The 25,953-nt window shown below is 42.1% G+C and overlaps 1 protein-coding gene and 1 non-coding gene across 2 annotated transcripts in view; both read right to left on the reverse strand.

The window, feature by feature from the left end:
• Positions 1-2,520: 2,520 nt before the first annotated feature.
• Positions 2,521-25,953, reverse strand: part of LOC124619363 (XK-related protein 4-like) — a 63,325-nt gene continuing 39,892 nt past the window's right edge. Inside the window, exon 6 of the mRNA XM_047145686.1 lies at positions 2,521-4,819. Coding sequence (XP_047001642.1) covers positions 4,615-4,819 — 205 coding nt within the window. The 3' untranslated portion in view covers positions 2,521-4,614. The remainder of the gene's footprint in view (positions 4,820-25,953) is intronic.
• On the reverse strand, positions 16,496-16,569 carry Trnat-ugu. Its single transcript has one exon. It is a non-coding gene; the product is annotated as a tRNA-Thr (tRNA).

Genomic DNA, 25,953 nt, shown 5'->3' on the forward strand with positions numbered 1-25,953 from the left:
AAGCTATAGGGGAAGATTGCCTTTCCATATCAAAGTCTAACAGGTAGCACAAGAGGGTTGCCAACAAGGCCTGAAAGTATGCCCGTCCACATCGCGAACTGATAATTATGTGACTTGTGTGCACCAGTAAATGAATTCAGACTGATGAATAAGTGATAGCTTGATGTCAGAATTATTGGAGTGGCCGAAAACAGTTATGATCAGATTGTATTGAACGACTTGGCTATGTGGAAGATCTGAACAAAACTTGTGAGAGTTTTGACCGATGTGCAAAAGCAACACTAAGTGGAAGTGTGTGAAGAATTCTAGCAACTCTGTGAAAATGATCCCAACTTCTTGGGCAATGTGATAATGGGGATGAGCCATGGGTCTTTTAGTATGTTCCGGAGTCCAAGAGGCCGTGTGCAGAATGGCACATGGCGTCATTGCAACACCAAAAGAAGGCTCACACGAGTAAGTCCCAGATGAAGTTCACGCTTTTTTACTGTCAGCACTCAATTTTACAAGGGAGGTTCAAGAGACTGAATCAGAGGGTCACCTGCAGCTGAAAGAAGTTGTGCACTTCGTGTGGAAACTGCCACACAGCAATACCATTAGAAAGGTTACACAAATCCTGAGCAACAAATACACAACAATGTATTGATGCTGCAGGGTCACACTTCAAAGAATTTTAAGTTGTTGAACCTATCTGATCAATAAATAATGAAACAAAGAAAAGAACAGCATTACTTTCCAGACAAACACTGTAAACATGTTTTCTTTGATTAAAGCCTAATTTTAGAATAGTAGAACCATACAAATTTTAGCCGTTAATGGCAAATTTACAATATAATGTCATATATCTTCCAATCAGGTACACATAACCTATATGATTACAATATTTACATGCAAATTTCTTACAATCAGTAAAATGTGTTATCACTTCTTAAAAGTTCCACAATGCTGCTTGCATCGCAGAGTTCTCCCTCAGTTTTATCTGAATCTAAATGCTACAGCACCTGAGAGAAGTGCAAGACGAAATGCTCTGAGATTCAATGAGGAACAGACATTTTTTCCTAGCTTTCACACACTTTCAACCTAGCGTCACAGGACATACAAAAATCTTCTGCGTATTTTTGCTCTAGATTTAAATTAGACGTGGACAGGACAATTACAAAAAAGCACTTCAGGTTCAGAAACATTACCACTGCATCTATATCCTATAATTTTATAAACAACTTACCAAAAATACTTTGTACTTCTAAGTTGCACATTTATAAACTTACATGTATATAATATGTATAATTATTAAGATCTTTTATCCCAAATGTGGCCTCAAACTTTTATATGGATCACATCAAACATCACATTTGAGTTTTCTAGGGCTTCAAATCACAAATTTCTCTATACCAAAAACACACAACTGCAGTGTGATAATTAGAAAGGATGCACAAATCCTGAGCAACAAATACACAACAGTTCAATAATTAGAGTCACACAATGAATATTCATTAAGCATACAAATGTTTTACAGTGGTAACCATGTGCCAGGAGCAGACTGACCATTTATTCGACTTTCCTGTTATTAGTTGTTAAACATAATACCCAGAAGTGTGTCAAACTGCCATAAAACTGATAGCACTTGACGAGTATATATAGCAATGGGTGAGAAATTCGGTAGGATGGGATCATCTATTGATACATTAGCATGTACATGACAGAATCTGATGAAACTATCTGCAACTTACACGAAAAAAAGATTCCGTGTTACACATGGTGTGACATTATTAGTTACTGCATCAGATCATACATCCAACAACTGCCACTGAATAGACGTACATCACCTTCTGCAAACATTCCTAAAAGATATATTCATTGGCACATTTCATGTTCCAATGAAGAGTGGTAGAATGTATAGTTTGCAATTGAAACTTGGTCACTGATTGTACAGTAAAAGATACAATGACTAGGAATATTGCATACTGCACAGCAAAGCAAGTTTCCCAGTTTCAATCTGTTTAACTTAGTGTACAGATGGATTAGTATGAATTATTACGGTGTCCATTCAGATCCCCACAAGAAATCACTTACAAAAACAACAAACTATCTTGTGGATACAGAGTAACTAGGTACCCAACTACTTCTTGTAACATTAGGTTGTTTGTATTTGTACTGGCTGCTTAAATTAGTGTAACTCTACAACTTCACCATCTGTATCATACTGTAGGTTTCAACCACTGCAAATTTACTAATGTTCATCAACCTATATCTCATAAAACACACATTTTTTATTGTCATAAGATGGCATTTGCTTGGTCTTCTCAGTAGAATAGAATACCAGTTTGTTTACAAGATACCCTACACATATTTTAGGAGAAAGGGGGCCTGTGCTCAGTTGTTTCAGACTCTGTCAAGGTTAAATGGTTAAGACAAAATCTTCCATTACATTGGTCAATGTGTACTATTCACCTTATTTTACTTTTGTATGTAAATACTGTTTGTAGTCCCACCCCCCTCCCCCGCCCAGAATCATAGCTCCAGACTAATAACATCACTGTGCATTTGACATTGGTGGAAAAAAACTCTCTTTTTTAATTAATTTTTCAATGAAGCTGATTCTTCTCACATAAGCACACATTATTTGTTAAACGCGAACTTTTTAAACCAACCAGGTATTACAATCCACGTTACTTTGCCATCTTACAATCAAAACTGTAGGAAAATTTGCAGTTAACATATTCCTTATCACAACAACAGGTCACTGAATGCACATGTGATTCAGACTATTTGTAATGTAATGGTTATAAATGGGGAGAAAGAAAATATAAGGCAACCACCATGTTAATAGGGTTACGAAATGAACAACGCACATTGATTAGGAGCTAATGAAGTGATACGACAAGTCACTGGTCAAAGTAAAGTGAATAGGTGAACCGTAGTTTAGTAGCTTTAAGTCACAGTCACTATCTTAAAATTACAGCAATACCATCTTTACAGTGGCATACAGCTATATTGATTTTTCTGAAGTGTATCTGCAAAAAGAAGAAAAAGAGACAAATTATGGCATTGTGTATCTTCTGCCACATTCTGTGTAACGAAATTTGTTAAATTCATGAAGATAGATGGGCTGGCCAGTACTGGCCTTCAAGAAGCACAACTTCCACTAACTCTCATAAAAATATCTACAAATACACACAGCACTCCTAGCTTACAGAACTACAGGATCCTTCAGCACAGAAATGAAGTAAGTTAAAGGAGGTTGGACCTCCAATGTTAAAGTAGGTAGGGGGCTACCAGTACACAAAAGGATGACATAATTTTAGAAGACTTGAAGCCCAAGAAAAATTAACGTGTCACCACACTACAAATACCCCACCTTAATCCTTTCTTTTTCTACATTCGCTTATAGTGGATAAAATTGATTCAGATGAACCTGAGCTATGACATTAGTACATTGTGCACTCTTTCAAGACAACTCATGCCATTAAAAAATATATTGTTTCTGTTCCATATAATGTTTTGGTTGAGAATCATTCAAAAGCAATTCTAGACAAGTGCATATAAAAACCAATTTTTAAGAAATCTTATCACAATTTTAGATACAAAGAGCTGCAGAGGTCTGCATTCAGAAAGACTGTACATCCATATACACCAAATATTATCAAAAGACAGCACAAAACACTTGTTACAAACACCTACAGTAAAGCAATATAAATGCAAGTAACATGCCACAAAATATATGGAGACGACCTGTACAGTACAAGACATTTCTTACACACAAACATGTGAGTCAGAAAAATAACAGATCTACGGCTTATGTAACACAGTTACATACAAATTTGAAGTAATACTGATGTTCACCTGATAACCACTATACAGTATCAAGTTCAGGCACGGAAACCACAGTGTTAATGTAAGATTATACAGAACAACAATCTCATTTCCTAATGTAGCTGGCAAGTTGAAGAGTGGTACTTTAACGAGGTAACCGGAAAATTATTGTTCTTTAACCACAGTATACCTGCATGACATGGCAGACTCTACAGTATGGAAGTTTTCTTTACCACATGTTTGGTGTCTGAGACATGAAACCCCTACATAGAGCATTTTCAAAGACAGTTTATACAAATTTAATTTTAGAAACACCCATGATTTAGTCTTGTAATCTTTCCAAGGAGCAGAAGTTAATATAAAATTTTAACTATATCCTCACCTATAAAAAAGCTTACAAAAATAAAGAAAAAGATCCTCTAAAAATAAGTATTGAAAAGCTGAGAAAAAGATTACATTTCAGTTAGAAAAATGAAAGTATATAACACTGTTTCATATCTTCAAAGAACTGCAGAACATAAAAGGCAATACTTTGTATTAAAAAATGAATGCTTCCATGTGGTTATGCAAAAGCAATTATTTTCATAATTTACAAGGAACTGTAAACCTTAATTTTGTTGCAGTCAGACATGAATTGTGCTTCAACTCACCATATCAAAATTATCAATCCACTTTGAGAATTCAAATATTTAAAATATACATATATGTATACATATATATCTGTTAATCTTATATACATAAATACTGTATTTTCGCGACATAGCTTCAGATCACATAACAAGGTAAACACCAACTGTTAACTTTTCATTGGTTCGTAGTCCGACGTTTCAGCTCTGTTCCCGGATCCGTAATAGCAATGCTTTTGCTGAGCCTGATAGTAGTTCCACTTGGATGGAAGTGTCGATAATACGTAAGCATAAAAAAAATGGCAAGAAGAAAAGCTGTTGTCTGGACAACAACGGCTCCATAGTACAGGATAGGATTTTGTGCGGAGTTGCTTGAAACACACCTGTAATTTAGAATAAATAATTATTTTTGCATGCAACTGCTAGACTTCTTCAAAATTTTAAGCTCTCATTAAATACAAACAACTAATACAGAGTGATTCTGCACAATTGGGACAAACTGCAGGAAAATGTCCCTTAGAGATAAGGAACCAAAACATGGTCATATGGACATATGACTGAAAATGTATGGTGTCTGTGGTACAAGCTAATTATTTATTTATTTGTCACACCTATACAGTACAATGCACTGAACAACATGCTGTGATTAGACCACCGTTAAGCAAGAATTCAAAGTGGTTCCACAGACCTCTTAACACCTATGAACATGACACAGCAGCAATTGGTGCACACATTCAAATGTGCCGTCCTGCAACCAAATGGCGCCACAGGCAGCACAAATGTGTTGTTGCTGTGTTTGCACGTCCAGCGTGGGCTCCGCATACAGCCTTTCAGGTGCCACCACCGGTAGAAATCTCAAGGGCTGAAGTCCAGCAACTGTACGGGCCATTGGACTGGATCACCGCATGTGAGCCATTGGCTGGGTTACAAATTTTGAGATGCCTCCATATGGAAATGCACAAGTGAACTGGAGCACCAATGTGTAGTAAGCACATTACCCTTTGTTCCGGGAGGGGGGGGGACGACACCTCTTCCTGTGTCTGCTTCGGTAATTGCACTTTCAGTGCATCGGACTGCTAACCGAAGGGGTCCAAGTTTCCATTCCCAGCCAGGTTAAGATTTTCTGATTGGAGACTGGGTTCTGTACTGTTCTCACATTCGTATAATCACAATTGACATTCTGGGCTTTGTACTAACCTCACATTCATATCATAATAACTGACATTCTACTATTCAGATGGCTGTATCAGCATGTCTAGAAGGCAAAAAGGGGCACATCTTCCAGCGTAGGCAGCAGGGTCACCCACAACAAGTGCAGATATGCCTCACCTGTGAGGCATTGTGAAAGGATGACTGGTCCCACGAGGTAGTTGTCAATAATCCCTGCCCATATACCGAGGCTGAACCACTGCTAACGGTTTGCTGGGTGCGGGTTGTGCACAATGACGATAACGCATGTGATCTCATGTGAATTACTGTGTTTTGTCGATGAATTTGGCATGCTATGAATTGTCTGCCATTGCATTATTAACTAGAAACATATCATGAGTCGTTCAGTTTTTTTAGGAGAATGTTTTAGCAGTGGTAATCTGTTTGATTTGGGCTAATGGGTAATCATTAATGTTGTTATAGTTTTTGAGTAATTATTTTCCTGTGTGAATGTAATGTTCAGCCAAATTGAAGAAAATAATGATGGTGGTGGGCACTATAACAGCAAGGTCATCAGCACCCTTGCATTATTGATTTACCACTGAACATTATGAAAATCTGTGGTAAAAGGTCAATAAAACGGAAAATCAAGTTTCATCCCCCCATTCACACAAGGCAACTCCAATAACATGAGCTTCAGAAAACCCTGTAATACAATGCCAACGAGATACAGCAGAATAACTAGAGAGGGGAGGGGGAAAAACATAGATAAAACACCTCTAAAGATGTGGTTAAAAAAGGGACAAATAACTGTTGTTGGTTTACTAATTATAAATAATCAGTGACTCTCCTACTCTGTGATACATCAAGATCTCACCCCCCCCCCCCCCCCCCCCGCAAACATTTTGAGAAGAATTTTGCTCATTACACAAAATCTTAACACACGAACAACACTTGCTTCATCATCAGTTAGAATAGAGGGCAGATCCTGTGGGAGTCCAGTTCAACTCCCAGGTCATCATATAAAACACAGAAGTTAAAATATGTTGTATTGACAGCTGTGACCTGCATCTGACATACTGGGGGCTCCTCCCGACATAAGAGGAAACCATACGTCAGTCAGCAATGTCCCACTCTAAGCCGTATAAGGGCCACTTCTTCAGACCGTCTTGAGTGGAAGGAGGTAAACCATGGTTGCACTGAAGTTTTTATGGAACGTAATTTATTATTCCCCACTTCCAGCCACTGAGCCCCTCACCAACACGTGGCCTTCCGGTGGTCATAAATGAAGTGCCAGCCTGCAGGGGGACTGAACAGCGAGCAGGAGGAGGAAGGGAGGGAGCAAGCCTCCTTGGTAGCCACATCAGCGAGTTCATTTCCCTGAATCCCTGGGTGCGCTGTAACCCAGCAGAAAATGATTTTCTTCCCTTGCTTTTGCTAGAGAAGGAGAAGGAGAGCATCCTGTACTTGTTGCACCATCCAATCTGCTGGGCACATCTGTCCGATAGCGAGAAGAGCACTTTGAGAATCTGACCAGGTGAGCAATTTCTTGTCATGACACCCTCTCATCTGCTCCATTACCCTCAGGATAGCAAACATTTCCGTGTAATAAACTGAAAATTGCTCTGAGAGCCCTATCCTGAAGACACTGTCAAGAAACCCAACAAAACAAATGAGAAAATCTCCCTGCTTAGAAACATCCTTGTACGCATAATAAAACCTGGGTGGCTACGTAAAATCTCGTTAAAATTTAATTTTAAAAATATAGTCTGGGGTACAATGCTTCCTGTAAGCAGTCAGTTCTAAAAGCAATCTGGGCCTTGTTAGTATCTATGGGGATGTCCTATCCACCCCTGGCTTCGGAACTTAATGTCCCCCACCTGTAATAACTCAAGGCTCTCCATCGCACAGATCCCAAATGGCCTTGCTGGTTGTGGGCGACGATCGAACAGTCGTTCCAGTAGCAGCTGTACAACGTTACTGGATGCTGGCGATGTAGGAATTGACAATGCCCTACACGCTTGGCATACCACAAGAAGACGACACTGAATGGATAGTGGAGGCTCACCAGCCTCCGCACACATGCTAATAATAGGGCTCATGTGATCGGTCCCTGTCGACTGCCTAATACCCTTGGGTCAACTGCGGTGCGAAGGCCTTGCTGACTCATAAACCTGGAATTCGTATTCAAGCCAGGATTGCACAAGGTTTGTAAAGTTGGAGCAGACGTGCCCTGTTGGCTCCCCAAGACCTATGACTGACACATTTAAGGATGTTTAAGGCCTTGAAACATTTCAGTACTGAGTTCTTTAACATGTTAAATTCTCATGAACAATGAGACCCAGATACTTCACCTTTTCCTTAAAAGTGAGAGCAGTGTCCCCCAGTTTTAAAACAGGTAAATTAAACAGGCAGCAGGAATAATTAAAATCAACATGAACAGTTTCCTCCAAAGAGGATTTAAAACCTGTTGTGGAATTCCATTCCCCACCACCTGATCGTCAGTTGCAATTGCTGAGTAGCCGTTACAAGGCTGGCGGATGCGCAGAAGATGGATAAGTCATCCACAAACAAGGAACATCGTACAGGACGTCGCACTGTGGACCTACTACTGTTTATTGTAATGGCGAATGCCATGACACTTAAAACACTCCCTTGAAGGACACCATTCTCCTGCTTAAAATGGTCAGACAGGACAGTCCCAACCTTGTATCTAAAATATCTGTCTGAGAGAAAGGACCATATGAAGGTGGGCAATTGTCCGTAGAATCCCCACTGATAGAGCTGTGACAAAATATTACGCCTCTATGTAGTACCTTAAGCCTTTTCCAAACTGAAGAAAACATTGACAAGGTGTTGCTTATGAAGGAAAGCTTGTTGAATTGCTGCTTAAAGCAGGGTCAGGTTATCGAGTGTGGAGTGATACCTCCCAAACCCACACTGGGAGCGACCGAGTAGTGACCTGATTTCAAGAACCCACACTAGGTGCTGACTGACCACACACTTCAGAGTCTTTTCTATGCAGATTGTCAGGCTAATACTATGATAACTACTGGGATCTGTCCGATCCTTCCCTGGTTTTAAAATCGAGATTAAAACAGATTCTTTCCACAAGTTGGGAAAGTCACCCGTCATCCAAATTTCATTAATGAGCTGAAGGAGGACCTCCTTCGACTGTTGGTCCAGCTGTTTCAACATGCTGTAGATTATCAACTCGTTTTCAGGCATCTTATCACAAGCTACTGATAATGCAAATTCCAGCTTCCACAGGGAGAACGGCTGATTGTATTCCTCCATACTGGTGGAATAGAAATCAAAAAGCAGCCATCTCCTGTATCTCCCAGTATCAATGGAAAATGGAATCCTGGTTACAATTGGCCATAATGGACTTGCATGATTCAGCCATTGTCTGAGCTATGTCCCTCAGCGATGTTATGAGAGACCCCTGTATTTATACGAGTTAGTCCTTGAGATCTTGCTAGCGGCTTCCAATACTTTACTTGTGCATGTGGACCTGATGGTGGAGTTCAGGAACTCTTGCCAAGACCTCTGCTTACTCTCCCGAATTATTTGCCTCGCCTTTGCACATGCCATTCTAATGTTTGCAAGATTCTCATCTATAGGGCGCCGAGTGAGTCTGCACATAACCACCCTACTGTGCCTGATTGCAGAACAACACTCATCATTCCACCAATGGACAGGTCGCCTCACAGGCAGTTCTGTCGACTTTGATGCATCAGCAGCATGGTGAATCACAGCTGCAATGTGATCCACCCAGTTCTGGACACCAACACACTGCCTGTAAAGCAACTAGTTAGCCTTTTTAAACAATCATCTTGGTGGCTTCCTTTCGAGATCTGTTCCATCAGGTAGATGGATTGAGATAGGGTAGTGGTCACTACCATGAAGGTCATTGTCCACTGCCCACTGAGCAGTGTCTGCAAGGGCAGGCAAGCAAAAGGAGAGGTAGACGAACCTGTAGCAGTGCTAAAATGTGTAGCTTGACCTACATTCATCAGTATGACATCTGTTGTGTGTATAAGATCCTCAGATCCTCTAATACCTGACCTTTAGGGCAAGTGGTGCTAGAACCCCATAGTACACTGTGTGCTTTGAAGTCCCATAAAAGGAGAAAGGGGTGGGGTAGTTCATCAAGAAGATGAGTGAGGATCCCACTGTCAAGATGCTCATGGGGTGGTAGGTACACGAAGCACATCATGATGGCAAAATGGGCCAGTATCTGAACAGCAACTGCTTGTGGTGATGTGGTTAAGGAAATATGTGAGGAATGAAAAGTGTCCTTGATGAACACTGCAACACCACCTTTTGCTCTGTCACTAATAAGGTTGTCTTTTCTTTAAAGGTGATATCCTCCAAGTACAGGTGTGTCAGTCTCTTTAAGACAGAGGCAAAAAGATCTGTCCTGTACAATGAGTCTTGTTTTGTTTTAGTGCGCAAAAACAACTAGGGCCATACATGCCCATATCAAAACAGTGAAATACGAAGAAAAAGAGATTAGTTAAAAACGAATAAATGACTACACATCAATACCAATCAACAGAAGAGAAGACAGCTAAAAACAGTGACACAGAGAAAGGTCTATAAAATGCACCCTAGAGAAATGGAGGTCCAGAACTAAAAATTAGATGGCCTTCACCATACTGTTACGACAGAAAAATTCAAGCACGGTTGACAGGCTGTGTATTGTTCGCTAGAACAACCGATAACTCAGACGGCAAACCCAAGCCTGAATGTAAACGGTTAAAAAATGGGCATTCCATCACGAAATGGCAGACAATTCAAAGCTGTGTGCAATGTGTACAATGTCGTGGGGGAGCACCACTTAATGGCGATGGCTAAAAGGGCACTGCCCAATATGCAACCTAGTTAAAATTACCTCTCGTGGTAGGAGGGCTGAGAGGAGGTCATCCAAGCTGCAGGGGAGGCTTAATAACAAGGAGCTTATTCCCATGAAGGGAGGATCAGTGGCGATGCCAAAGGGGCAGGTGGCAACACAGAGATCGGAGGGACTATAAGAACTAGTGGACTGACATATGAGGACTGCAGCCTTGGCAGCAGCCTCGTTTCCTGTCAGACCAACATGACCAGGAACCCACATAAACTTCAAAGTGGCTCCATCAAGAGTGAACAAGTGACAAGTTTTCCTGGACCCGTTGCACTAAAGGTTGGGCAGCGTATAGCGTATAGAGGCTTTGAAGGGCGCTGAGAGTGTCTGAGCAGATGACATAATTGAAAAGCCTTTGTCGCCGGATGTACTCTGTGGCCTGATGCAGGGACAAGAGCTCTGCTGTAAATACTGAGCAGTGTGCCAGAAGCAGATACCGAAAAATGTCGGCACCAATGACGAAGGCGCACCCAACACCACAGCCAGCCAGCCATCAGTGTACGCAAAGGTACTACCGCGAAGTTCCATGTGAAGGTCATGAAACTGAAGGCGATAGAGCAAGGAGAGTAGTGTCCTTAGGAAGTAAATGAAGGCCAAGGAGAACAGAGACCGCCACATGAAGCCAAGGTACTGAAGGGTTAACATTCACTGGGAAAGTTGCACATAGTGTGAAGTTAAGTTGCCAGAGCAAGAGCCGAAAGTGAACTCCAGGAGGTAAAAGAAGAGGGACACACCCTATACTGGCAATCAAACGAATCATAGGATGGATGGCCAATGCACAGCAGACAAATGGCATGCTTACCTACTGAGGAGAGAGTCACTGCAGAAGTTCTGCAGCTTCTGCATACAGACTCTCAATCGGGCTAGTACAATAGATGACACTGGCCAAACAGATGCCATGATGGTGGATAGTATTGAGAAGGCTTAAGAAATCAAAGGAATCATAGGGTGGATGGCCAATGCACAGCAAATAAATGGCATGCTTACCTACTGAGGAGAGAGTCATGGCAGAAGTTCTGCAGCTTCTGCATACAGACTCTCAATCGGGCTAGTATAAAAGATGACGCTGGCCAAACAGATGCCATGATGGTGGATAGTATTGAGACGGCATAAGAGGGATGGACATGCAATTGCATAAAGCACCCATAGTCCAGTTTCGAACGGCCAAGGGACTGGTACAAACGGAGGAGGGTGGTTCGATCTGCTCCCCAGATAGTACCACCGAGTACACGTAGGACACTCAGGGACCACAGAGGGCTGCCAGGTAAGACACGTGGGAGGACCAAGAGTGTTTCCTATCGTGCATGAGCCCCAGGAATTTCTTAGTTTCAATGAATCAAAGAGCAACAGGCCCAAGATGTAAAGATGGTGGGAGAAACTAATTGTGCCACCAAAAATTCATACAAATGGTTTTGTCAGTGGAAAATGAAAGCCATTGTCGATGGTCCATGAGGAAAGACGATCAAGACATCGCTGAAGATGCCTCTCAATAAGATAGGTCCATGGAGAACTGCAATAGATGGCAAAATCATCAACAAAAAGGGAAAAAGTAACCAGAGATGCCCGGCAGGAGACAGGCCATTATACGGTTAATGGTGACAGTGAAGAGGATGACGCTCAGGATGGAACCCTGAAGTACACCGTTTTCCAGAATAGTCCAATGAGTCTGAAGTCCTCCAGAAGAGTCCTGCATCCATTTATATTCCATTGGAGTCCGGGAGCCATTTCATCAGTGTGGTCTATATTTACCCCTGTCCTTGCACTGGGATGATGAGGCGCTTGTAGAGTGAGATGGAGTGGAGGAACTGCCTGGCACTGTTGATGCGGCATCAAGATCCATGATATCATCAATGAGACGTGCCAGAATGACCTTCGATGGCGCCCGGGGCAGCTTTCGACCCAAATGCTGAGATCCTTTCCCAGCACGAATGAGTGGGAAAGGGTGCAGTGAGAGCCACTTTTCTTTGAAGAAAGTGAGCATGGAGAGGCACTCTGCATTTGGGGTGACTTTGGTCTGCTCACTGTGAAAGCATTACTGGTCTCTTCCATCCTTAGCTGCCTGGATCGCTATGTCTTTAACTTTGTTTTGGCACAAGCAGGTGCAAGTACAGGCCCTGGTGGTAGACGTCTGTGTTGAAGCGTCGACCTAGGTACAAGTTTCTGCACCAAGAAAGCATAAGAAGTGGCAAAGACAGGGGGTTTCATCACCTTATATTCCTTTTGGCTTCTACAATGGGGATCCAATTGGTCACATATTTCCTGAATTTTGCATTCCTCTGCAAAAACAGGGCAGTCTTGGCTCCAGGCTCAGTGGCTCCCAGATCTGTTAATGCAGACTGCTGGAGATGAACAGTCAGTCCCCATCTTCGTGGGCTGCCTTTCCACACTTCCCACAGGTCGCTTCGCCTCTGCAACTCAGTGTTGTATGGCCAAAATGCTGGCATTTGACGCAGCACATAGGGTTAGGTACAGAGGGCCTAACTCTAAGTCGGAGGAAACCTGCCATGATGCGTTCACATAGCGTCGGAGAATTAAAGGGCACAATGAAGGTGGCAGTCTTCTCAATTTCTCCATTATTCTTACAAGCCATTTGCTCCACATCTATTTTCCCCTGTGATGCCCATTCTTGTTTGAGTTCGGCAAAATCAATGTCCATAATATCATGGCAGGTGACTGCACATTTGCTAGAGTTAAGGTCCTACTTACCCAATTTTTGTGACTTTCTAAATAAGTTCCACCTGCTTTGTAGGGTTAGTCTCGACCAGCAAGGAACCATTTCGCAACCGCTTAATAGACTTTAAGGTACCAGCAAGCCCTTCTAAGCCTTTATGGATACCGTATTTACTCGAGTCTAAGCCGCACTCGAATCTAAGCCGCACCTGAAAAATGAGACTCGAAATGAAGGAAAAAAAATTTCCCGAATCTAAGCCGCACCTGAAATTTGAGACTCGAAATTCAAGGGGAGAGAAAAGTTTTAGGCAGCATCTCCAAATCGAAACAAAGTTGGTCCACTGTAATATGAGACAATTTAGGTCGAATGAATGACGATACAGCTACAGTAGTTTGGTTCGAGTCGTAAGCTTAGCAGTTAAGCTTTACCAGGTAGCCATTGCTATGCGTCAGGCGCTCCGTCCGTATTTATACAGGTACCCTTCCTTTTTCACGTGCTTCGTCTGGTTTGAATTGATTGCTTATTTTTCTTTGATCTGATAAGCGCAGTTTTCTTTGTTATAGGTGTTTACGTCACTCTACGCTGAAAATGCATTACTGTACTGTGGCATGCATTGTTTGTCGTACTCTGATACTGCGTATTTACGGCCTGTCGCCGATCGCGGCATGGCTTGCTTTTGAGCGCGCTACCGCCGCTTACAAATAAAAAAAAAGAAAAAGAGAGAGAGAGAGGAATCGTCTCATTAGCGAAACAATGGCAAGAGACTGCTACTTGTTACTTACACTGCTGCTTTCTTTGATAATGATTAACAAGAACCAAATAATAGACTGCGTATGATAGAAGATGTTCCGAACGAGAGTTTAGCGAAAATTTTTCTCCGTTTGAAAATCTTTGCAGGCGCCTCTTTAGTACATTACATTCTGCACAGAAATTAGAGTCATCTTAGATTTAAAAATCTAGGCAATTGCCTCGCTTCATTTCTGACTGTATCACTGTTTAGCATAAGAATAATACGAATATACGCATGGCATGATATGTATATTCTTCCGAGTTTGCTGTTGTCTCACTCTAGTCTTGTGGTTTATTACGCAGACAGGATTTAAATGAGATAGTAGCAAACACGAAACAATACATGGCAAAATGTTTATATTCGTATTATTCTTATGGTGACGAGAATACTGCATGTGATTCACAATTTATAAAAGTTCGTATTAGCAACCATCTCTTCCCACAGATAGGAAAAAATTCAGAACGTAGAGTTGGCCGTATTGACAAACGTCCTAAACATTCTTGCCAGTCGGGTTTTCGTAGTACATTGAAATGCTGCTACATTCGAAGATGAACAATACGGAATTAGTATTTACTTCGTTGGATAATGTATGAAAATGCAGTGGTCGAAACTCGGCGCGGAGAAAAAAAGCTTGTCTTCCACCTTTTTTAATTTATTTACTGACGCAGAGGTTTTGGCGCCAGTATTTATCTTTGTGCCTACAAACAGCACCCTACAAAGCATCCCTGTGTAGTGCTACATATATTCGACGGCAGAACTAAGTTGTGGCGGCACCCACCGACATTTTTAAGAACTTCACTTGCTTTGCACTCGATTCTAAGCCGCAGGCGGTTTTTTGGATTACAAAAACCGGAAAAAAAGTGCGGCTTAGATTCGAGTAAATACGGTATAGAAGGGGGACACTTTTTCAAATGTTCAATTCATGACTCCTTGAGCCCCATTACCAACAAAAAGTTGATATCAGGAGGACAAGCCTCCATTGTTCTTTTTGATGAATCGGTGCGAGTACACCCACACAGTATACTCTTCCCGCAGCGAAGGGAAGAAGATGCCAAGGGTTCCATCTCGGTCCCAGCTAGGGAAGTAAGGGTCCACTAAGACAGAGCCCCGCATGCCTGAGTAAACCTTATACAACTGAGGAGTGGCAGGTTCCCCAGAGGTTGACTGCTAACGACTGTTCCACCTCAACAGCCACACATCTAATATGCGCAGTATACCTTGAGACTGAGGGGTTTTTTTTTTTTTTTTTTTTTTTTTTTTTTTTTTTTTTTTTTTAAAAATTGAGATTCATTCCATCCTTGCGATCTGGGTGGTTAAGCCAAGATCCCTGTGACACAACATTCCATCACTGCGCCACACAGTGGTCACTGAAGCATGTACAGAGCTCATGGTGACAAGAGGACTGGCGGTGCTAACCAATCCTCAGTTCAGGAACCCTGGATCACCGAACCCATACTCAGCAAAGCAAACAAAACTGAAGGAAAGTAGAGTACTCCTGGTTCCACATAACTTAAAATTTCTGGGTGCAGTAAATTTAGGGGCAAATGGATCAGAGTACTGTCAGTCCGAGCAGTTGACCATGCTCATTTCTACCTCAGTTAAGGTTCAAGAGAAGCTGTTACGTTTTTTGATATCCTCTGATCCGTTATCGCCACATATGTCAACCATATAGTGACATCAGTGGTGGCTGAGGTACCAGGACTGCAGCTGAGTGAGCAAGTGATAGTTTTCCTGGACCGTTGCACTAAGGGATGGACGGTGTACAGCACACAGAGACTCTGAAGGGCACCGAGAAAGTCAGAGCAGATGACACAATTGAGAAGTCTGTGTGTCTGGGTGTACTGTATGGCCTGATACAGGGCAAAGACCTCTGCTGTAAATACTGAGCAGTGTTCCAGCAGTCGACACCAAAAAATGTTGGTGCCAATGACGAAGGCACACCCAACACCAAGGGCAGTCCGAGGGCCATCAACGTACACAAAGGTACTATCACGGAGTTCCAAGTGAAGGTCATGAAATTTACGCCAATAGAGCGAGGCTGGAGTAGTGTTTTTAGGAAGTGAATGGATGCCAAGGTGAACACGGGCTGCCACACGAAGCCAAGGTGGTGAAAGGTTAACACCCATCAAGAAATGGCAGGTAGTGTGAAATTAAGCTGCTAGAGCCAGAGCCAAAAGCGAACTTCAGGAGGTAACAGAGAAGAGGAATGTGCCCCCATAAGGGCGATCAAAGGAATCATCGAAGAACGAGGCATAGGATGGGTGGCCAAGTATCACTGACGAACGGCATTCGTATCTGTTGAAGAGGAAGTCACAGCGGTATGACAACAGTAATTTGGTAGCTTCTGCACACACACTCTCAACAGGGCTACAGTAAAAGGTGCCAGTGGCCAAATGGATGTCACAATGGTGGAATGTATTGTGATGGCATAAGATAAGACAGACATGCAGAAGCATAAACTAAACACTAATGTTACAATGAAATGAACACCCTTAGCTGCTTACAGGCATTGACATACGTCAACGGGGACAGATGAAAATGTGTGCCCCGACCGGGACTCGAACCCGGGATCTCCTGCTTACACGGCAGACGCTCTATCCATCTGAGCCACCGAGGATACAGAGGATAGTGCGACTGCAGGAATTTATCTCTGGTATGCCTCCAGCGAAACCCACATTCTCAACATATTGTCCCGCACTACATTTGTAGTGCCCCCGCCCATTACACTCATTACTTGCGGCGCGTTGCCGAATCCCGTGAGAGTTTGGGCACTGTTTGTGCATTCGCACAGAAGAAGAAGATGGTTAAGTGGCCGGTAAGCCTTAACTAATATATATATATATATATATATATATATATATATATATATATATATATATATATATATATATATATATATATATATATATATATATAAAAAAAACACTAATAGTCTAGTTTCAAACAGACGAGGGACCGGTACACATGGAGGAGGGTGGTCCGATCCGCTCCCCACGAAGTACCACTAAGGACACAAGGACCATGTACAGTGGGCTACCAGGTAAGACACAAGGGAGGACCAAGGAAGTTTCCTATCGAGCATGAGTCCCAGGAATTTCATAGTTTCAACGAACGGAAAATGTAAAGACGGTAGAAAAAATTAATTGCACTACCAGAAATTCATACAAATGGTTTTGTCAGTGGAAAAGCAAAAGCCACTGTCGGTGCTCTATGTGTAAATACGAGCGAGACATCACTGAAGACGCCACTCAATGTGAGAAGTCAGTGAAGAACTGCAACAGATGGTAAAATCACCAACGAAAAGGAAGCCAGAGATGCCTGGCGGGAAGGGCCAAAATAGGACTAATGACGATAGCAAAGAGGACGATGTTCAGGATGGAACCCTGAGGCACACCGTTTTCCTAGATAAAGCTGTCTGACTAGACAGAACTCACAGGGACCTTGAAAACTCAGTCTTTTGAAAATTCCTGAACAAAATTGAGCATGCAGCCATGGATGCCCCACGTGCAGAGAGTATGGAGGATACAAGTCCTCCAACAGGTGTTGCAGGCTTTATCCAAAACGAAAAACACAGAAAACCATTCATGACATGGGGTAATAAGGTGACAAGATGGTCAACTGCAGAACGGCGCACTCAAAATCCACACTGTGCACTGGTCAGTAAATTGCGAGACTCTAGTCACCATACCAGCCGGGCATGTATCACGTTCCATCACGCAAACACTGCTGGTGAGATAAATGGGGTGATAACTAAAAAAAAGGTGTTTGTCCATACTGTGCTTAGTTATGGGTATGACAGTGGCCTCACGCCAGCATCTGGGAAACGTGCCCCCTGCCCTTATGCGAATGTACGTATGAAGGAAAAGAGCTTGCCCACAAGAGAAAGGATCTGCAACATCTGAATGTTAACACTGTTCGGCCATGAGGCGAGAATCAGGATGAAGTGAGAGCATGATCTAGCTCCCTCACAGTAAAGGCAGCACAGTAGCACTCACGATTCTGAGAGGAGAACGGTATCACCCGAGCCTCCTCCATTCATTTCCAATGAAGGAAAGCATGGTGATAGAGGTAGGAGCTCGAAGTCTCCACAAAATGGCAGCTCAAGGTGTTGGAGATAGTAGCAGGGTCCTCTATGACATCGTCTGCTACTGTCAGACCAGAAACTGGGAAATGGACCTTGGTCCCAGACAGCCGTCAGAGGTTGCCCCACATGATAGAAGAGGGAATGGAACTGTTAGAAGAAGTAGTAAATGAAACCCAGTTAGCTACTTTGCTATCCCAAAGAATGTGAAAACACTGTGCACACAACTGTTTATAATGAATGCAATTTGTCATCATAGGATGATGGTTAAAAATGCAGAGAGCACATATCCGCACGCGAATTGTGTCGTGGCACGCCTCAGTCCACCAAGAGCTGGGTCACAGCATGGTAAAGACAAAGTGAGAGGAATGGAACTTTCTGCAGCATTAAGGATGATCTTCATAACCTATTCTACCTGATTATCACAACTGGGGAAATGCGGTTTGTCGAAGATCGCAAGGGAGGTGTAAATCCCCAGTCAGCCTTAGAAAGGCTGCTATATGGGTGTGCACACAGGTGGGATAGGAGTCACAAAATGGATAGCACATGGGAAATTCTCACTCTAGTACGTGTCCGAGAGAACAGACCATTCGAGACTGTGGGCAAGTTGGGCAGTGTAGAAGGAGAGGTCAGTGCATAAGGAGAGTTCCAAATGGGAATAGGTGTGCTTGGAGTCAAAGGAATGCGGGTGCTCCCATGTTAAGGCAGATGAGGTTAAATTGATTGAGGTCAGCCAAGAGGGCACCTCTCCAATAGGTTCTGGGAAAGCCTCAAAGCGGATGGTGAGCATTACAGCCACCAAGCAGCAGAAAGGGGTGAGGAAGTTGTCCAATAAGCTGGAGGAAGTCTCCCATGGTGACACCGAATGATGGAGGAATGTAAACGGTACAAAGGGAAAATGTCGCGTTAGGCAGGAAAAGATGAACTCCAACAGCTTGATGCTGGGTAGTCAGGAAGATGGGTTAACTATGCTGCTCATCCCGGATAAGCAGCATGACTCCCCCACGAGACAGAATGCCGTCCTTGGGGGAGAGGAGGGGGGGGGGGGGGGGGGGGGGGCCTCAAAGCAGACCAGGAAGAATTGCTGGAGTTCAAAACAATTGTGAGGATGCAATTTTTTTTCCTGAAGGCAGAGAACAAGCAATGCTGCGATTTTAAGAGCAGCAGTACGTCCTCTTTGTTGGACCGAAGGCCACAAACATTCCATTGGAGGAGAGTCATGACAAGGAAAAGGGAGGAGGCAAAAAATGAAGGTGTGTCACCTGAGCAGCTGCCGAGTGCCACCTTTGATGGCTCACTGCTACAGAGCACAGAGGCTGGAGGATCCTGCTGGTTGTGTAGCAGGTGACTTCGTTCCATGAGATGAAAATTTGGTGGCTTGCTGCACAGCTGGAGGAGGAGACAGGGATGCTACCATGATACTGGGTGATTTTACAACTGCTGTGCTGAATTTGAGGTCACAAGTCTGTGTGGCCATGTCCTTCGTGGAGCGATAAGCAACAGAAGAGCACTGTAAGTGCCGGATGGTAGAATGCATGCTTTCCAACTTGCGAGCAACAGGGTAAGGCACTTTTTCTTCACCCAAATCTCCTGGGCAGCCAGGTCATCAAAATACATGGGGCAACTGTGGGAGGAGGCGGCGTGGCCGCCATTGCAGTTGGTACAGCGTGGAGAAGGAGATGGACAATCATCCTCATGAGCATCCCTACCACAGACTACACATTTAGCCACATGCCGACAGTACAACCGAGTGTGGACGTAACGACGACAGCAGTAGCAGAGCATGTTCGGACTGACTGTGATAACTTCATAACCTGCTTTGATCTTTGACGGAAGCACTGCTCTATCGAAAGTGAGAAAAAGAGTGCATTTGGGCACTAAGGAGGCATTTACCTTTTTCGTCACCCAATGGACTGCAATGACTCTCTCATCAGAGAGGTATGTTTGGATTCTGCCTTGGTCAGACCACTAAGCAGCCTAGTGTAACTATCACGAGAAGAGTTCTGCATTTGATGGACCTCAAAAAGAACAGAATAGCCACGGAGCAGTGAAGCTGCAAGCAGTAGTTGTGTTTGAGAATCAGAAGTAGTCTCCAAAAGCAAAGAACCACTGAGCAGGATTTCACACGGCCAGCAATTGCATCGACATCTTTCTGAATAATAAACATAGTGAAGGACTGACCGTTTTCAGTATGTGAAACCACGAGGAATCGTCGTAGAGCTGGGAGGGTCTGCAAATCTTTAGCCTCTTTCTGTTTACATTTCATAGACACTGACTATGAAGAAGATTGCCAGTGTCTTCCAGCTGGGGAGGCCCCTTCAGGAGGTGAACCTGCCTTAGGTGATTGTTCACACCTTAGGTCACACCTCCCAAACACCTGACAGAGGGACCAATCGGCAATTTGGGAAGGTAACAGCTCACGCAATCACCCCTTCCTGGTCTGGCCTGTGCCAGGGGGTACCTGCAAACCCTATGTGTCAATGCATGGTAAGGAATTATGCGTTGCCTAGTCGCCTGTTATGCTTCAGACACATGGGCTGGCCTTCAGGAGCACACAGGGAGGAAGAAGAAAAAGAGGAACCTCAAGCACAAAAACAGTGGAGAACAAACATATTCCTCAAGGGAGGTGAGAAATAATAGCAAGAGGATAGACATGCAGCATGGAAGGGGAACTATGCTGCCAAGGCCGGGCCCTCGTGGTGGCCAAGCACGAACCCATCAAAGAGCGGCGAGCCCCCTGGACGGTTTTAATAGTAGTTATGTGTTTATAAATTTGTTTACAACAGGCAAATGGAGAAATAACACTAGGAAAAGTAGCAATAGACAAGAGTTACATAAATCTGTAAATAGAGTATTAATTTTCAGTAGATTGCATAGATTAGTAATAAGAAGTAACTTGAAAATCTTCTTGTCTCATCATCAAACAAAGTAGCAACAGTGATTTTCGTAACACCTGTAGCTAAAGGAATAAGTGTACAGCAATGGGGGACTTCGTATATGAGGAGTTGAGATATGAAAAATTATGTACAGGGACCAAAAACAATTAAAGTTAAAAAAGCTGATTATTTTGGGTTCTACACAAATTATGTTTTGTTGTATGCCAATGAGGATAGATGAAACTAGTTCTTTGCAGACTGTGTCTATTATTGGTGGGATAATTTCGGAGTTTAGGAGCAATGAAAACGTTATTTCTATGTGTAGCGGCCTACCTCTCATAATGACGATTTGTATATGATTTTGATCTAAGCTCAAAAGATGACAGTATTTTAAGTTCTGTTGGGTTACACGAAAACATGCAGAACACAAACAACATATTTCATATGTTCGAGAGAACATCAAACAATAAAATGGGCAGCACATGTGAAGATAACTCTACAGGTTAATGATATCAATATAATGGAAGGAAACATTCCACGTGGGAAAAATTATATATAAAAACAAAGATGAGGTGACTTACCGAACAAAAGCGCTGGCAGGTCGATAGATACACAAACAAACACAAACATACACACAAAATTCAAGCTTTCGCAACAAACTGTTGCCTCATCAGGAAAGAGGGAAGGAGAGGGGAAGACGGAAGGAAGTGGGTTTTAAGGGAGAGGGTAAGGAGTCATTCCAATCCCGAGAGCGGAAAGACTTACCTTAGGGGGAAAAAAGGACAGGTATACACTAGCACACACGCACATATCCATACCCTCTCCCTTAAAACCCACTTCCTTCCGTCTTCCCCTCTCCTTCCCTCTTTCCTGATGAGGCAACAGTTTGCTGCGAAAGCTTGAATTTTGTGTGTATGTTTGTGTTTGTTTGTGTATCTATCGACCTGCCAGCGCTTTTGTTCGGTAAGTCACCTCATCTTTGTTTTTATATATAACTCTACAGGTTGATATACATTTTTTTTCCCTTTTTGCTAGACTTTCTTCCAATTCTTTCCTGCTTTATTTTCATTATACATTGAAAAGGTTGTTTCAGAATGAGTTTGGTGAATTAAATCTTGATATAATTATGTGCCTGTTTACAAAATGTAGCTGTTGTGATTGTAATTGCCATTTTCAATTATTCTGATGTTGCATACTTTCTTATTTGTTAACATGTTATCTGAATTCATTTCCTCTGGACAGAGTAATATGAATATGCAATTTTGTGTAAAACTGTTAATCAATGTAATCACAATTTTTGAAAGTATTATGAGAGGCAACGTATTTGAGTGATGTAGAATTACATTGAGAGGTCGAAAGAGAAAGCATTAACAAGGAGTCGGGAGCTAGAAGAGAGTGGACGTGATAGTTATATCACATATGTACTGCCGCATATTGTGTTTGTGGCCAGTGAAAAATATCAGTGTTTGCATAGTGCTGCATTTATGATCGTGGCGTGTACCGCGATTAAATACCTAGTGACTTTACGTGTCGCGTTGCTCATTTGCTGGAGCTGTGTTTGGATTCATTAAACATAAGCCTTTGATATGCAGACTGTAAGCTGTGTATACACCGTAAAAATAATGTTTATGATTGTAGACGGCACGAACTGTTCAGTGCATACCATATACTGTGGAATGAAACAGGAAATATGGTTACACATTTTTGTGTCATACATTGGCATGAAGAACTTTAACTGTGTATGTATGATGTGCTGATCACAGGTGACTGATTATGTAAACAATTTTACATGCCACTCATTGTTTGATTTAAACTGCAGACTAATGATTGACAGTACAATCAACTTGATTTACTTTCATAGTATACTGTGCAAAGTGCTATGCTGTGATCATAAATTGTAAATCAGAAAACTGTGGCTAACGCGTGTAACATAAATTATGACATCAGGTTACGTCACATGTTAATAGAAAGAAGCATGTGTTATATTTGTTGTTGCATGCAGATACACAAATTGCAATTATACCTACAAACATTGAGCATTTCTGTTAAATTTATAACAGGTGTCCCTGATCAAGAAGCTCAGCGAGACAATGTCAACTACTGGAGAACATGCTCAAGGATCAAGGACCAACGAGGCAGATGTTGACAACTCACAGACTGCATAAGCTAAGTCAAAACTGTTTTGAAGAAACAGTGACTAAGAGACACCGTGAATAACATTGTTCAAATCAGTGATGTTAAAGCTCAATATGCATAAGCAAGAGTAACTTTTCATGGTAATTAATTTCATGTAATTATAAAGTGTCATATTACAACATTGTTTTGATTTCTTTTCAATAATAATTTTCAGAATAATGGTTATAACTTAGTTTTGTCCATTATAATTCTTTCCTTAATCATCAAAATTTTGCAAACTCACTAATGACATAGTCTGTATTATTGCAAAAAAGATTGCTATCGGTACTGACAAGATAAAGCTTAGTTTTATTCCCTTTCATTTGCTTTTAATTGTCAATGCTTGTTTGTTTATATATTTTTAAGTGTTTATCTGCATTTGGATGTTTTATTGTTTTGTATTTGATCTCGTGCAAATATTTGTGCTCTGCCAATGAATTCTGCACACTATGCAATATCTGCCATTACATTATTAAGCAGAAACATATCACGAGTTGTTCAGTTTGTTTAGGAGAATTTTTTATCAGTCGTAATTGTTTGATTTGTGCTAATGGGTGATCATTCATGTTGTTATGTTTTTTGGTAATGTGTGAATGTAATGTTCAGCCAAATTGAAGGAAAGTAGAGTATTCCTGTTTCCGGTTAATTTAAAATTTCTGGCCACGCAGATTTGAGTACTGTCAGTCTGAGCAGTTGAACACGTTTGTTTCAAACCCACTCGAGGTTCGAGAGGTGCTGGTTCAGATGATACAGTTACATTATGTGATATCCACTGATCTGTTATCGCCACAGGTCCAAACCCAAAATATTCTTTATGCAACTGCTGTTTTATTCGAATTGTGTAATGCTGCAGGAATGACATGCTATTCAAAAAGATTTATAGGAAACTGTGCATGAAAACCAGAGACACACACAATCACTGCCAAGGCCAGATGTGTCTGTGACTCAACATTCCCACTATATGGTGAGTAGCAATCTATCCTTTGCATAATTTTGTCATTTAGGCAAATTAAATATGTATTTGCAGAGCATTCCTAAAAGAGAAATCTGTCCCCCCAAATATGCTGGAAAAAAAGGAGGAAAGAAATACCCTAACCCACAAGAACTGTCCTGGGAAATCAAACAATTTATCAGAGCTGGAAAAACTACGCACTACTGTTGTATACAAGATTTCATCTGCTATGAAAGGTTAAACTACAGACAAAGGTACATATTACATTAATTTTATGTAAGTGATTGTGAGACAATGTGAGAAAACCACACACATTAGACAGCATTCTATCTGAATTGCAGCTGGCAGGGAGAACTCTTGAGTACAGGTTCCTTCTGGACCATGTTAAGGGGTATATATATGGTAAAATTGGGTCAAAAAGTGACATTTTTCTGATTATTACCTCTGATCAATATTTGAACTTGCCTGAATAATTTGATACATCATTTGTTGATTACTTCCAATTGGAAGGGTAGTTTATATTATTTCAAAGTTAATGGTGCAAGTCCAAAACATCCAGTCATTCTGCACTGACTTCCTTAAGTATATCTCTGGAACAATTCAATCTAGAAGGCTGTGGTTTTCAGCTATTTATTCCTTAAATTCATATTAATGTTCATGTTAAGAGGTTGGATGCAGCATGTAAACAGAAATGGCGGTATTGCACATGCATTTTGTAGGGACTCTATATGGTAAAGTACGACTTACACACAAAAACAGTGATGAATTCCAACAGTATTATGGAATGGCAATAAGAAACAATACATATGACCTACAAGGGATGAAAAGAGCAGTGTGGGCTACATTCTTCCACATATTATCCACTGATGATACACCTATACATGATCTTTGCCCATGTGGTGCCAAATCACGGTGCAACTACCGCAAAGCTCAGGCAGCGGGTACAGAGGGACAATTTAGGCACAAAAATAGCATACCATCTTCAAAGATCGAAGCTACTAAACGAATATATAGAGAGTTAACTTCTCCTGACCTTTCCAAATGTCCACATGGTCGAAAGCAAAACCCAAATCAGAAAGCACTCCGTCTTCAGGCCATGAGTGGCCAACCCGGACCATCCGAAAAAATGGCTCCGAGCACTATGGGACTTAACTTCTGAGGTCATCAGTCCCGGACCATCCAACCGCCGTGTCATCCTCAGTGAAGGATGCGGATAGGAGAGGCGTGGGGTCAGCACACTGCTCTCCTGGTCGTAAGATGGTATTCTTGACTGAAGCCGCTACTATTTGGTCGAGTAGCTCCTCAATTGGCATCATGAGGCTGAGTGCACCCCGAAAAACAGAAACAGCGCATGGCGGCCTGGATGGTCACCCATCCAAGTGCCAACCACGCCCGACAGCACTTAACTTCGGTGATCTCACAGGAACCGGTGTACCCACTGCGGCAAGGCCGTTGCCAAAACCCAAATCAGACTTCAATAATGTTATTTGGACCCAAATACCAAAAAACATCTTTGTATGAATAAAAACTCTATGTCTGGGTGTTTGTGACGCTTTGATAACATTTAATGCTGGTAATAAGGAAAGAATTGGGGTACTAGAGCAACTTGGTATCACTCTAGGAGCCAACACACCACAAGCCTTCCAGCGAATGGATCGACTTAGCATCATGAAAGCCCAACGTGCAGCAGAAGAAATGTCTAAAGAAGCAAGAGGCAGGAAAAGAAAAAAAGCTTTTACTTTTTCAGGCTGATCAAAACCAGGATCCACAAAACGCCGATTTTGGGCTTGGCTCTTATTTTTTAAGGGGCTGACATGCCTCCATACGTAAATTAACATCAAATGAAACATTAAAACTTGAGTTCCTGAAAATGATTTCCTTTAATATTTGACCCATTATCTCAGGAAATACTAGATG

Source organism: Schistocerca americana, chromosome 6 (assembly GCF_021461395.2).
Source record: "Schistocerca americana isolate TAMUIC-IGC-003095 chromosome 6, iqSchAmer2.1, whole genome shotgun sequence".
Classification (NCBI taxonomy): domain Eukaryota; kingdom Metazoa; phylum Arthropoda; class Insecta; order Orthoptera; family Acrididae; genus Schistocerca; species Schistocerca americana.